This window comes from Erpetoichthys calabaricus, chromosome 3 (assembly GCF_900747795.2).
Source record: "Erpetoichthys calabaricus chromosome 3, fErpCal1.3, whole genome shotgun sequence".
NCBI classification, from domain to species: Eukaryota; Metazoa; Chordata; class Cladistia; order Polypteriformes; family Polypteridae; genus Erpetoichthys; species Erpetoichthys calabaricus.
The window spans coordinates 61,581,886-61,598,018 of NC_041396.2; the positions used below are offsets into that span (position 1 = coordinate 61,581,886).

A 16,133-nucleotide genomic window follows, 5' to 3' on the forward strand; every position below is an offset into this window, starting at 1 on the left:
GCTCCATGTCATAACACCAATAACTGATAAGTGAATATTTTATAACAAAAATATATATCTTTGTTGAAATACTGAATTGGGACGATACCGAACACTCATTTCATGTTAGCAGATTTGGCCGAATCCGACACCAATTCAGATTTTTTTCCTTGTCCTTTTAATTTTCTATTACTATTTTCCTGCCTACCAGCCATGGAGATGCCTTATCTCTCTATTATAATAAAAAAATCCTGGGACGAGATGAGACATTTTAGCCTGGGACGAGATGTGATTTTTTCAGAGAGCTACTTTCACATCCCACGAGATGAGAGTTTGTGCCAAAAGATTTAACCATGCCCGGGGCCAGAAATAAAAGACAAAGAGTAAATGACAGAGTAGAACGTTGTAAAGAATTCAAAAACGTTGGCACAATACACATGTAGAGCAGGTTAGAGATAATGAAAGTACTAAAATTCGAAAATCTCAAAAAAATGACAGTAAAGATCATATTAGTGCAAACAAACGGAAATTATTACTCTGTGAAATAACAGAACAGCGAAAAGAGATTGAATATATTCTTCGGATTTAAACTTTAAGTCGGAGACTTGTAGATTGTCTAATTCATGTTGCCATCAGGGAAAAGTAGTGTTTCTTCCCAATGAAGAGGTGTATCCGCAAGAATTAAAAGATTTGTTGTTTGGTGAAAGTGATATCCACATACGGGAGCAGCAGAGACGCGAAGTAGCTGGCGCGTAGCTCAGACTGAGGGGGGTTGGCAAGCGAAGCCCCCTAGTATTCTACATTAAAGTCATATTTTTGCAAACTAAATTGAAGAACATTCGTGTTAATTGTTAATTTTTTATTTACAAAATGAAACTATATGCTTATTGTTCAATGGAAACTATATGCTTATTGTTCAATGGCCATAAACACTAAAACAATAAATCCCCTAAACATACTGTACATACTTTTTAATTGATAAAATATGTACACAAAATATTATCCATGTTAGGAGTTCCATAAAAGAAAATAAATTGCTTGTCATAATTACAAGCCACAATAAAATGTTCAAAAGAAGTTTATCAAGAAAATACAAGGCTAACTACTCAGATTTGCGTTTTAAGGTAAGTCTATTGTTTACTAAGCAGCAAGGGCAAATAATTCTTTAACTATACTTTTCTAATTAAAAATGTGAGCTGCTGTACTAGGAGACAAGGAGTGTCCATTTTAAATAAAGAAAAAAAATGTAAAGGTCTGAACTCATTAAACAATTCATAACTAAGAGAAGTTTCCCTTTTTTCCACTCCAAGTATGGCTGGACAACATATATGTCTGCTGTTCTCCATTCACAAAAAGACTCCTCAGGTTCCCTTTTCTCAGTTTATTAGTGACATGTGCGCTTCCTCAGGTACCATTATACTTGACTTAAAGGAATACTATAACTAAATTACTGTAAAGCTAACAAAAGCAGAGTCTAAAAATACTGTTTTTGAAATCAGCCTATTTACCAATTACTGATTGAGTCATTTGGAGTGAATATCAGCTGATTTAGATTAGTGATCAATTGATTGCAGCATTATGCACATTTCTGTGTGAGAAACGCAATGTTATCTAAAGGCACATTGATAGCTTTTTCATAAAAAATTACAGTAAAACCTCGATTATCCGTCAGGGATTAGGACAGGCTGTGACAGATAAGAGGAAAGACGGATAACACAGCAGCTACTTTATAAATGATCTACAGTAGATTTGTTTGGCAAATAGTCGTTTTTATTTACAAAACAAAACTATATTACCAAAATATAGTATTAACAAAATTAATTAATTCATATAATATTGTAACAAACAGCCTAATAAACAAATACAACTCAGAGGTACTAGAGTTTTCTACATTTAACTTGGAGTCTCCGTTCCATAACAAATGGTACCCTGCCTTATCTGGATTACAGAGCACACCTCATAAACAATAAAAAAAATCTTTCCCTACCAGTTAATTTATTTCCTGACAGTTACTTTCTTTTTTTCTCTATACTGCAAACACTACAGCTTATTGTCTCCTGACTCCCTACTGAAAACTTCCTTCCCCCCACACCTAACTTCTCCTGTCACTCATTTTCTAAGAGGCATGTCCTCCCCTTACAGATGAGAAGCTCTTCAGCCAGTCCCATCATTTACAGCATTTATTCTACCCTTTCTGCTCCCGCACAGCACATCACAAGCTGCTTGCAACAAAACATAATATAAGAGAATTTAAAAAGAAAATTACAATACAGAAGAACATTAAGATTAATTGACACGTTTTTCAATTTTGTTGGCATCACGATTTATATTGGTCACTGTTTTTCTTCCTATTCCATAAATTGAAGAAATACTTGAAGCACTTTCGCAATTTCGTATGTTTAATAATTTCAGTTTTTTTGTGACAATTCCAACACCACACCAATATGGGCCTGACGATTAATGGAGGTTGACAGTTAATCGAGTGACAGATGATCAAAGTTCTACTGTACTTATAAAACTTTTACATATTCATCAGATGTATTCAGCTTAGTTGATTCTTAATGTCAGTGAAAGGTTTGTGAATTAAACTGCAACTTTTCCTCTTTTATGTCTTTATTTTTCTATGTTTTTTCACTTTGTCTCAGAATTTCTTTATGTCTTAGGCCTTACTCCTCCATTAGGTGAATCAGCAAGATTTGAAAGTCATGCTCCTCACTACACCTACTAGCTCCTCAATTTCACTGCAAGCATGGCGGCAAGCTGCAAAGACATTTGAAAATAAAAATTAATACTCTTTTTCATTGTTAGGAAAGCTATCAACTTCTTTATTACAATAGAAGCCACCCAGCTAAAAACTTAACTTAGTGACCCCAATAGTGATGTGTGAATACAACCAAGTTATATAAGGAATTGAAAAATCCTGCAGTGTTGCAATGCTGAATTAGGGATACCTGAAACTTTCTATTCAATTTCAAATATCAGACTTCATGTTAAGGATGGTGTGAAAAAAGAGACAGTCATAAAAACAGAATATGCATTTAACAGATAGGAGTGAACAGACTCTTATTCACAAAAAAGACTATAGTCTTAATACCAAAAAAACTTCCATCATTTCCATGCCCAAAAGGACCAGAGTTACATGTCTGAATGATTACAGCCCAGTTGTCCTCACCTCAGTGGCCATGAAATGTCTAGAAAAGCTTCAGCTGTCATATATCAATAGCATTATTTCTGCCTCTCTGGACCCTCTGAGTTTGCTTACCAGCCAAACAGATCTGTGGATGATGCTATATCATATACCCTCTACACTGCTCTTCACCACCTAGATAGTCAGAACTTTAAATTTAATCCTCTGCCAGTTTACTGCTTACCTTTTCACCATAGGTCATGCATTGCATTTCAACTGATTAAATTTGAAGAAAAACTGGAAATATGCATGTGTTCTAAAACTTTTGATGGGTATTGTATGTTAGGATGATATTTATTGACTACAACTCAGTTTTAATACAATTATCCCTTCCAAACTGTTTAGAAAACGCAGAGAGCTGTGCCTGCCCTATTCCATCTGTAACTGGATACTGGACTTTTTAACAGGTAGAATTCAAGGAGTTAGGATTGGCACCAAAACATGATCACCACTGATGGTGAACACTAGGGCTCCACAAAGCTGTAAAGCCAGATTTGACACTAATTGTATAATTAAATTTGCTGACAACACCACAGTTATCAGTCTCATTACAAACAATGATTAAACTGTATACCATTAGAAGAAGTACAGTCAGGCTAACTGGTATCACATCAAAAACCTTACCTTGAAGATAAAACGAAAGAAATTATTCTGGATTCAAGGAGGTGACAGGTGAACCACTCACCAGTGGATAGTTTCAGGTTTCTCAGTCTCCACATCTCGGAGAAAATGAACTGGACACAAAACACCACTGCCATCGTTAAAAAAGCACAGCAGTACCTTCACTTCCTCAGATGTGTGAGGTAGTGTAGTGAGAGGAAACAAATACCAATGACCCTTTACTGCAGCACTATTAAGAGTGTACTGACAGGAGGTGTCTCATTCTGGTATAAGAACACCACAGCCATGCAAAAGTGATCACTGAAAAGGGCGGTGAAGCAAGCACAGGATATCACTGGTTCTGCTCATCAGACAATAGAGTCTATATACAACAAATGCTGCAGAAATAGGACCGATCTAATTCTTTGTGACCCTACTCACCCTAGGCCACACACCAATCAGTTGAAGAACAGATTTTACTCCTCTGCAGTATATATTCTCAATAATGTGCATCATAGAATAAGTAAATTGTATTGTATAATAACATACATTAAACATCCAACAATATGTTACTTAGTAATGTAAGTGTTGTGTTCTGTATTTGTATTGTCTTGTACTTGTTCTATCGCTATATGCATGAGTGACCTATAATATATTTCAGGTACCAGACTGGATAGATTTCTGTGCAAAAGTCAAATAATGAATCCCTAACATCTCTAAGTCCATAAAATAAACAATCTTCAAACACAAAAGCAAGAAATTAGTTTAAACAGGAAAAGCAAAAGATCTTATGCTAGAGTCATTGTGGAAGTTCCTTTTATTTTCATTTAAGAAATGAAATCCAAAACTCAGATGCTGGTACCATTTTGTAGAGATGTCAGAAGACCCATGACTGGCATCCATTGAAAGTATCAGTAAATACTAAAAAAATCTTCAAAAAGACAGCCTCTTATGCTATACAAAAGTAACATTACAGTATTAACAGTAAACGAATGATTTAGAAAAACAGATGTCATGATTCAACTCAAAACCTGCACAGTTAAAGCGATATTTTATTAAATCAAGATGTGATTATGGCCAAACAATAAATAATAACCAAAATGTAATTCTAAATATGTTTGACACTTTAATACACATGTGAGCATATTCAACATTCAAATATAAATGTGGTATTAATATATGATACAAAACAAGTTTAAATAAATGCTTTACTTTATACAATTGTATGTCATGCTAAAAGAATCAGAATCTGAGCATACTGTCCTCCTGTTTCTAGCCCACCTCCAGAGTGCCTAAAGAAATGTATTTAGTCAAGTTTGTCTTCTGATCATTATTCATACCTGATGTTTGGATACTTGTGAAGGAATTCTGATTATCTGATAAGACAGCCTCTGCTGACACAACAGCGCCTAACTGATTTATCCCATGTGAAGGCAATGAGGAAATGCAAACGCTGGCACCAGATTCTCCTTGTCGCCCTCTAGTTTCTGCAAAAGAATCATTAACTGGATAATATCTACATTGACTGTAATAGAGCCCTCCACATACAGTAAATTAGTATTCATGTAGGTTATGTTTAACAAATATAACTCCTACTTCTTTGCTTTGAAAAAGTAAACAATACAAATGTCTTTTGTAAGTTCTAATAGAATTGCTGGCAGTATTTAAAGCAGGACACTCAATGTATTATCACTGCCCTGAGTAACAAGCCATGGAATTATGAATAGTCTGGCCAGGAGGTGATTTAAGGATATAATATTGACAGGCTACCACTGTCCTAACATAATTATTTGGATCTTTACTGGGGATACACTGAAAGAATTTAGGAGACACCATATTTTAGACCTAAAGCTAAAGTTGAAGGACTACCTTATTATATTACCAATTAGCAAAAGCTGCACTTTTTGTGAATCATTGCTTGATATGACTCTATATTACTCATACGTGAGCAGTATATGTCTGTTTTCTAAATCTTCTGAATATTATCATTACAGGCCAACAAAGAGTTATGAATCTACCACAAAAGCAGAAGAAATGTATTTAGTCAAGTGGGCAGAAACCAACCTTGCAGGGGATACCAGTACAACTAAAAATATGAACAGTCAAATACAGGGTAAGCAAGCATATTTAATAGTACTACACATACATCTGTACATCAAATGTCTCCCTTTTGAACAATTTCTCTGTTATGGGCAGTACATGTTATTAGAGTTGATTCAAAAGGTATTCAGACCACAACACTTTCTGCACACTTTATTGTTATGTAGATTCCATTTAAAATGGATAAATTTGCCATTTTCACCACCAATATACATTCAGTAACCCATAATGACAACACAAAAACATATATTCAGAAAGATTTACAAATTTAAATGAGAGATTTCAGTTTTTAATTTTAAGCTATTTGTGTTCAAAAAGTGAAGGGGTCTGAATACTTTCTAAATCCAGTGTAATTTGCAATAAGGCAGTACCTTCAACACGCTATTTAGAAAAACGTAATCAGTCAGTATAGATTATTGTCATCTAAAACTGCAAATAGTGGACATAGGGTGTGGCCATTGTTATTAACAATGCACAAACAAACATAACCATCTTATGGAATTTCCAATCCAGCTTCCCTAGAAAAAAAAAAACAGTGGCAGACCTATAGTTAATGCAAAAAAGAGACATGTTTCTAAGCATTTACAACCAAGCTCAAGAATAGATATTCAAGGTGGGGCCGGGGTAATAGGGTTTTGGGAAAAGGTACTTATGTAAAAAAAAGAATAATTCTTGAAACTAAAAATAAGGAACAGCACCACATGAATTAAGCAATACATAACAAAAGCTTTATGCACCCATTAATTTGTTTCCTAAACATGAAGAAGAGACACCAAGAGGGTAGAATCAGTTAAAGGAAGCTTATTTCTTATATGCACCAAGAGGAAGGTCATGGGAAACAGATAAGGTGTTAATGCCTTGTGCTTGCTGTATGAATAGCATGAGGCTATCTGTCTCCCTAGCAATTCTGAACCAGAAAAGCAGGCTTAATAAGACTGATAATAGTACTAGGGTGTTGTACTGTGTTAGCCATTATGAATGTAGAGAAAAGCCAAGCAAAATGACACCTTTTATTGGCTAACTAAAAAGATTACATCTTGCCTGAAGAAGGGGCCTTAGTTGCCTCGAAAGCTTGCATATTGTAATCTTTTTAGTTAGCCAATAAAAGGTGTCATTTTGCTTGGCTTTTCTCTAAGACTGATAATCAAAGTCAGTAATGCTTTACTCATTAAACCAGTATTATTGGCCAGAATTTCTCTTTAGAATTTTAGTGCTATGTTAGAAAACTACAACAGAATTTAAGTAGATACAGTAATCCCTCGCTGTATCGCTCTTCGCCTTTCACGGCTTCACTCTATCGCGGATTTTATATGTAAGCATATTTAAATATATATCGCGGATTTTTTGTTGGTTCGCGGATTTCTGCGGACAATGGGTCTTTTAATTTCTTGTACATGGTTCCTCAGTTGGTTTGCCCAGTTGATTTCATACAAGGGATGCTATTGGCAGATGGCTGAGAAGCTACCCAACTTACTTTTCTCTCTCTGTCTCTTGCGCTGACTTTCTCTGATCCTGACGTAGGGGGATTGAGCAGGGGGGCTGTTCGCACACCTAGACAATACGGACGCTCGTCTAAAAATGCTGAAAGATTATCTTCACGTTGCTACCTTCTGTGCAGCTGCTTTGTGAAGTGACATGCTACACGGTGCTTCGCATACTTAAAAGCACGAAGGGCACGTATTGATTTTCGGTTGTTTGTTTTTCTCTGTCTCTCTCTCTCTCTCTCTCTTTCTCTGCTCCTGACGGAGGGGGTGTGAGCTGCCGCCTTCAACAGCTTTGTGCCGCGGTGCTTCGCATACTTAAAAGCCAAACAGCCCTATTGATTTGTTTGCTTTTCTCTATCTCTCTGACATGCTCTGCTCCTGACGCGCACTCCTTTGAAGAGGAAGATATGTTTGCATTCTTTTAATTGTGAGACAGAACTGTCATCTCTGTCTTGTCATGGAGCACAGTTTAAACTTTTGAAAAAGAGACAAATGTTTGTTTGCAGTGTTTGAATAACGTTCCTGTCTCTCTACAACCTCCTGTGTTTCTGCGCAAATCTGTGACCCAAGCATGACAATATAAAAATAACCATATAAACATATGGTTTCTACTTTGCGGATTTTCTTATTTCGCGGGTGGCTCTGGAACGCAACCCCCGCGATGGAGGAGGGATTACTGTATTTAATGGGTTATTCAAATATATAGAGGAGAGTCTAAACTAAAAAGAAAGGTACTAAAGTGTGATGATTTTTTCAGTTGCTAGTGTCACGTAATAAAATACTAAATCTTCATTTGAGAATTTTTTATTGTCATCCCCCAAATGAGGTCTTGCCAATTGAAGGTATCATTAGTGTTAAACTTTAGATCTGATTTAGGAGAGCACTTTCCAAAACAGTTCTGAGTAACTTTGGCCATTAATATTGTAGTCAAAAAATTCCTGAAAATGTCAGGAAAATGTTGATGATGTTTATATGTTTAGAAAGACTAACAAAAACTTCCTAAGGCTCAGGGATTCCAGAATACCAGAGTCAGAGCCATAAAATCTAAATGTTGAACGTTTTACTTGTCACAAGTGTATTGTAATAATCTCAACAGATCTCAAATTCACTGAGATGACGAATCAGATCAGAAACATATATAAAAATCTCTTCATTTGTTCTCAAAGGGCTACATTTATATAAGGTTAGATAGGTTAGACAGTGCATGTATAAATAACAAGCATCAGTAGTCTTACCTGTTCCTTTCCAGCAGATCAGAGGACCCTTTACCAGAGTACCCTGAGCATTTCTGATGAGAAGATACCTTAAGTGTTTCTGTTTCTTTGGCTGAGTTGTTAATTTAAGATTTATGTGATTGGAGAATTCTGTGAAATAACGAAAGCCTTTCTCTCCACATCCAACACAGTTACCAGAAAAACCTTAGAATCAAACACAATAAAATATTTTTATCATCAAAGATATCTAAGTGTTCATTTTTCATAAAACATTCCACATATCAGTTGGAGTGACCTGAGTGCAAACCAAGTCTAAAATTATAAAATGGACATCATGCAAGTAAAACCCAATTGAGACTATGAGTCCTCCTTCTAAAAACATTTCATCATCTTTGGTTCCTTAATTGAAAGTGATTTTGCAATACTCTAATACACACATACAGTACATTGACATTCAGATATGAAAAACTCTGTTCCATAAATTAATTTTCATTATTTGAGTCACCAAAGATAGACAACATGCACTTAGAAAAAAAGTGTCATCAAGTCACAAATGATTCATTTATATGACTCAAATGCTGGAAGATGAAACTACTAAACGCTGTACTTACTTGTTGCATATAGTTTTTTCTAACTAATACATTTCATAATACCAATTCATTTTTCAAAATCTGAACTTAATGCTGAAGTTTAAAGTGTTCTGCTTTTTACTGTCAAATCTTGAATTGTATAATGAACAAGTGATGCCTTAAATTAGTATGTTTTATTATACAGGGTGGAGCAGGGAAATGGGAAATTTTGCAACAAAGTGTTGGCGAATTTGGGGCGTTGGCAGTTGTTTGGAACATCGTTTAGAACCCATTGCCATTAGTTATAATGGAGCAGTGGTGTGGTGCACAATGAGTGTTCGCTGTGAAAGCCTTTTTTAAGAATGGAAATAGTGTGATTGCTGCGCAAAGGGAACTTTGGCGTCAATACCAGTTAAGGACATCATAATTGTGTCCTGTGTGCTCATGCGATTACAACATGGGTGTGTAATTTTGAAGAAACTGTGGTCATTGTTGGTCTTGTGAAAAGAATGGAGATAAATGCCATCAACTCAGAGAGGGAGAGGCAAGTTTGTTGACGTAAACATCACTGACAGAATAAAACTGAATGATAAAAAAAGTACTGACTTTTAAAAGTAGCCAAAATTTACACTGGGTGTTACAGAATCAAATCAAATGTATGTTTTTATTATATTATAGTAATAATTATAGCAGCTCACTACTTAAAACGTGGAGCGCCCAGACTTGAACCCAGAACCTTTTGGTTCTTACCTCTGCACCATTCAAGAATACATATCACTTTTCTAGCGATTGATATTTGAGCTTGGGTTTTTAACTCATTGACAGCAACATGTAAATTGAATGATTTGTTTTCTTTGGTTTTATTCTTGAATAAACGCGCACATGTTTATTTGATATTTTATTTGATATTTGGACTAAAGTCTTCACACATTATACACTTCACGTCATTATTAGTATAACATGGAAAAACTTTCTGTTTTAGGTACGTGTTCAGCATTTCTTGCCTCGCATTTCATGTCATCCTACACTTACACAGATCTTTGTAGACATGGAACACACATGAAATTTATGTATTCTAAATAACAATATATTATTTACCCTATACAATTCCAGGCACCTCACAGCACGATAAAGAGACTTCACCTGGGAGAAGCTTGTGACTGACTTGAGCTCTGTGTGTGGGGGATGGAATAGCAGGTTGCTTAGTGCTTGTGGTGATCGACACATTTGCAAAATAAAAGATGCTGATAAGAAGAGATGAGAAGGAATTTAAGGTGGCCCAGGATTACGAGTTTTTTCGTAGGCTTCAGGGATTCTACTGTTAATAGCCAAGTGTACTGCAATCATTGCTAAACTAAAAAGGAGGATTGAAGAGGAAATCGCTGGCAGTCCTCTTGACATGTTATGTCGAGCAATGCAGAATTTCCACAACAATGTGTACGGAGAAATGGAGACCACCTTCATGATGATTTTTTCAAAACATAAAATGAATATTAAATGAATATTGATTATCATCATTAATTGCATATCCTGTACAATACATTTCATCATTAAATGTATTTTGTAATGTGTTTATTCATGCATTGAAAATCAATTGAAAATTTCCCTGCGCCATCCCTGTATAAGAGTGTTCTCAAACATCCATCAATTCTTGCTTTCTTTAGTACTAACTGAAGGGGAAGGGGGACAAGAAGACTGTTGTTTTCAAATAATTTCAATTTTAGAATGTACACATGAACATGGAAAAATCTCCCAAAGTTGGTAATGTAAGTTGTACTTACTTTGCAAGGGATGTGACTTCATGTCATTCAAAAGGTTATATACTAAATAAACTATGCCTTAAAATTAAGCAATAAGTGTGGTGATTTCAGATGGAAATTGTGAAACAGATTGCACTGATTCATAGACCAGCTCTCTTATCACTATCATCAGCAATCAGAGCTAATATAGTAGATTTCTACTATTATAGAATTAATTTTGCACATTCGTAGCCTAGAATACAGCTGCACAAATAATAATGCCGTTCTTAGATGATTCCATCCAATACAGAGAATGTTCTTTGTTTAAACCTCTTGCCAACACTACTCTCCTGACTCCAAATTCCTCTCTTAAATTACAACCTGGATATACTTTCAGCATACCAAAACATAGCTAGGAAACATTTTCAGTTCAATTAGAGACTCTAAGGGACACTGAGGACACATCTGTAGAGCTCCTCAAGCAGCCCAGGTGATCTCAGAGAAGGCCACTTGCCTGAATTATAATTCCCAGGTAAGCCTGGGAACCCTAACTTTATCTTGAAAAGATATAGTGAAAAGTCAAGCAAAATGACACCTTTTATTGGTTAACTAAAAAGATTACAATATGTAAGCTTTTGAGGCAACTCAGGCCCCTTCTTCAGGCAAGATGAAAGCTTGCATATTGTAATCTTTTTAGTTAGCCAATAAAAGGTGTCATTTTGCTTTACTTTTCACTACATTCATAATGGCTGACACGGTACAACATCCTAGTATTATTGAAAAGACATAGAAAACTTAAATTTCACATTTAGTATAGGTAGAACTTAATTTTGATAAAAGTTAAATCCGAATATGTGCTAAACCTATTGCACAGTTTTTTAAATATGGCACGTTCACTTCCAGGGATGGATCAGTCACCCTCCATAAACTGAAGAAAAAAACTGACATGACTTTGCAATCATTTCCAGTGCATCATGGTTTTTTATTGTTTGTGTGCAGCTTTGTGCTTCTTGGTAAGTAAAAAAGGGGTACTATCCTGAAATATCACTGAGCTCCTCTGTACTAAGAAACATTCAGGGAAATCCTAGATGAACACATGGTTTGATTGGGAACTACTCCGAATCAAATCAGTTGGTATATTATGATGGCATATTACAGTACCATTGCATATGATTTGGAATGTCAAAATTATAGTCATCGTCTTCCTCTCTGACCTGCCTATCTGCAGCATATTCCTCCACCCCCTGCTGTCGACACTCCCAGGACGGTCAAAGATGTAATCCGTCTAGCATTTTTTGTATATATTTTAATCTTGCACTTCTCAATCTGGAACATACAGAGTTTCCACTCCAGAGTCCTTCTATATTGATTAGCTAATCATCCTTTAACAGATTGCTCAGAAAACCTGTAAAGGAACCTAATTTTGGTCTCTGTCCGTCAGTATCCCATTTGTTGGTCACTACTTTCAGCTCTTGACCATAGGTGAGGATGGAGGTGCAGACTGACTGGTAAATCAATAGCTTTCATTTGTGGATTTAGGTTCCACTACACCACCACCAGGCACAACATAAGTAAAACTACTGCTGCTTCTCCAGTTTGTTGTTCATTCTCATAATTTCCTCTGTCTTCAGGAGCAATTCCTTTCTGGAAAGAACCATAATCTTGAGTGGTGCTAATTCTATTCCCAGCTACATCACATCTACCTGACAGCTCTTCCAGTGGGAACTATATGATGATACACTAAGATGCCCCCTTAGGTTCAAAACTGGATACCTTCTGAACATCAGCTGCACCTTGATATTCTGTCCATGAAAATAAAACGCATGAGAGGACATAAGACTCATCAATACCACTAATGAATGGCCTTGACTTAAAATTCAGTGCACAAATACATGACTCAAATGGTACAAAATAGTGGTCTTAGAACCCTATCCCCTTAAAGCACTTTCCACAAGATTCTAAAGGGTAGGCTGTCATAAGCTTTTTCCAAATAAACAAAACACATGTAGAGAAGAATGTCAAATTACCATGATACCTTAAATATCTGTGTAAAGACAAAGAGGTGTTTGACAGTTTCACTGCTACACTTATAATAATTTAATCATTATATTCCATAATTGAGCTTCATGAATATTGTAATTAAATTGGACATAACTTTAAGTGGATCAGGGCAAGCTGAAACCACTCATGGGGTAGGCCTTGGAATGGTATTCACCAACCTGGTTCAGCTAAGCCCAAAGAAGCTGTGGGGGGTTGCTTTGTGGGTTTACCTTCTAGAAGACAAAATATGATGGTAAGGCACAGTGTTAATCAGGAGACAGGCAAGACTTGGATTTAGAATGCGCATTGTTAAATTGTAAAAAGAGTTATAAACCCACTTATAAATGAAATTCTTGCATATACACCTTTGACACTGTAAGGTTTTTTTTGTTTGTTTTCCCTAAACATTATGCCTTTTGTTTTTCACTTCTACATTGTTGATAACAAGATAACAAGATCTTATTAATGGTATATAGGGTCTGACATAAATTGTTTTGATTTTGACCTTTACATCAAGAAAGGCTTAAATTTCAAAATGGGTGTGTAGACCAAAGTACTTTTTATGGTGACTGTTGAAACAGATTGTATAAATGCTTGCTGATCAAGGTGTCGGAGAGTGGCGAAATATTGGTCAGACATGCAAGAAAGATCATAAATATCAATGGCATACATTAAAAAAATAATATTAAGGTACAAATTGAATGAAGAAACTCTCAGACTAAAGAATGACCTAGCATTTCTTTAAGCAGCATACTTGGTAAAATAAAAAATGAAGCAACACAAGGGGGACACAGTACAAACACAAGTGACTAGGTGAAGAAAAAAGACATCACTATGTGAAAACAAATTGAGATTACTGGTATTGAGTTATAAGGTACTCATAATAGTACTGTACACAAATTCTACCTCCCTGTTACTTCTGTGATATTTCTAAAAACACAAAAATTAGTTGTTGGTACTGATGCACATTGTCACACGCGTGCGAGTAGGAGACAGCTAAAGGGCCTGAGTAATAGTAATTCCATGCCAGACCAGGGGGAGGCACGTTGCACTAACTGTCTTTCTCAATCCTTTGCAGACAAATCTTGAGAAATCCTGCATGTTTCCGGCGCCTCCAATGATGTCACTTCCATTTCTGGCTCCTCCGATGATGTCACTTCCGTTCCCAAAGCCATCATGTCCGGGTCTGCTGCTATTGATGACATTACTTCTGGGTCTGGCCCCAATGACGTCACTTCCTACACTGGCCTTTAAAGCTACCACTTGCCTCCACATCATCAGTTCTGTTTTGGACTCAGTCTTATGAATATCTCACAATTATTTTGAAATCATTTTTGCAGCCAAGGCATATTATACGGGTGGCTGCCCCAAACCTTTACAATGTCTTCATGTCGTTCTTGTGACAACATACTAAAACATTCATGAAATTGATAAGCAGACCTAGAGTAGTCTGGTCTAGTGGTGGAACTAGGTAGGTGCCATTATGATTTTAAACCAGTAATAGTTGTGTTGAAGCACATCATTAACATGTTCAGATCACAATTTATTAGAAAAACAAGCCCACATCTATTACAAAACCAACCCAGCAATTATTGTGTACAAAAATTACCTGACTTTCATGGTTTAACAATTTTGAAAAAGTCAAGGTCTATTTATAACACTGGTCTAATGAAACCATCTTCTTTTCTGTACTTCAATTTAAAGAATTTGGAGATACAGTAATCCCTCGCTATATCGCGCTTCGCCTTTCGCGGCTTCACTCCATCGCGGATTTTATATGTAAGCATATTTAAATATATATCGCGGATTTTTCGCTGCTTCGCGGGTTTCTGAGGACAATGGGTCTTTTAATTTCTGGTACATGCTTCCTCAGTTGGTTTGCCCAGTTGATTTCATACAAGGGACACTATTGGTAGATGGCTGAGAAGCTACCCAACTTACTTTTCTTTCTTTCTCTCTTGCGCTGACTATCTGTTCGCACACCTAGACGATACGGACGCTCGTCTAAAAATGCTGAAAGATTATCTTCAAGTTGCTACCTTCTGTGTGCAGCTTTTAAGTATGCTGCACGGTGCTTCACATACTTAAAAGCTCAAAGGGCACGTATTGATTTTTTTTATCTCTCTCTAACTCTCTCTCTCTGCTCCTGACGGAGGGGGTGTGAGCTGCCGCCTTCAACAGCTTTGTGCCGCGGTGCTTCGCATACTTACAAGCCAAACAGCCCTATTGAATTGTTTGCTCCTTTGAAGAGGAAGATATGTTTGCATTCTTTTAATTGTGAGACAGAACTGTCATCTCTGTCTTGTCATGGAGCACAGTTTAAACTTTTGAAAAAGAGACAAATGTTTCTTTGCAGTGTTTGAATAACGTTCCTGTCTCTCTACAACCTCCTGTGTTTCTGCGCAAATCTGTGACCCAAGCATGACAATATAAAAATAACCATATAAACATATGGTTTCTACTTCGCGGATTTTCTTATTTCGCGGGTGGCTCTGGAACGCAACCCCCGCGATGGAGGAGGGATTACTGTAATACAAGGGCTAGCGGCCATGCCATATTTCTAGAGGTTCAGTGTGAACCTAAATCTTGCACAACTAGAGGACATAAGAACTGCTATTAAATGTGGTGTTTCCAGAGTAATGGATGTACAGATCTGGAGAACACTCAAACTCTACAAGAAAGCCTAAATTATGTAATCTGTCGCACCACTGTGGTACATGTACCTATTTAATTTTATGTTACCTAATGCAAGTACTGTATGAAGTGGTGAGAGTTACACCATCGTGAAATTAATGGAATATAGCAAATAAAAAAAGTAATTTCATTGCAGGAACTGTTATGCTATAGGTACTCACATCTCTTTAGATTTATTATCATCTATTAGTCAGAAATTCACTGTCATGAAAGCTGAAATTTGCTTTTTTTCAAATACTAACAATGACATTTAGCAGGATAATTTAAATGTCTTAGTATATCACTGACAAAATTTAAATGGTTTGTTAATTTACCATGTTTCTCTAGACAGGGAAAGTTATACTGTACATTCTAATAGATCATTTTTGCAGTCCTGCCTAGAATCAATGTAATTACATCTTGTGACCAGATGAGAGTGCTCCAGTCACCCAAACCCAACACAAGCAGACACCAGGCACAATTTTTCCAACACCTCCACATGTTTATTATATGTGGGGATGTGCTTTTTTGTCCCTCCCCACAGCAGC

General features: G+C 36.3%; 1 protein-coding gene across 1 annotated transcript in view; it reads right to left on the reverse strand.

Annotated features, from left to right (window-relative positions):
• Positions 1-16,133, reverse strand: part of greb1 (growth regulating estrogen receptor binding 1) — a 226,762-nt gene that overhangs the window by 107,177 nt on the left and 103,452 nt on the right. The window contains exons 5-6 of the mRNA XM_051924903.1: positions 8,586-8,768; positions 5,107-5,253 (exon numbers count right to left, since the gene is read on the reverse strand). Coding sequence (XP_051780863.1) covers positions 5,107-5,253; positions 8,586-8,768 — 330 coding nt within the window. The remainder of the gene's footprint in view (positions 1-5,106; positions 5,254-8,585; positions 8,769-16,133) is intronic.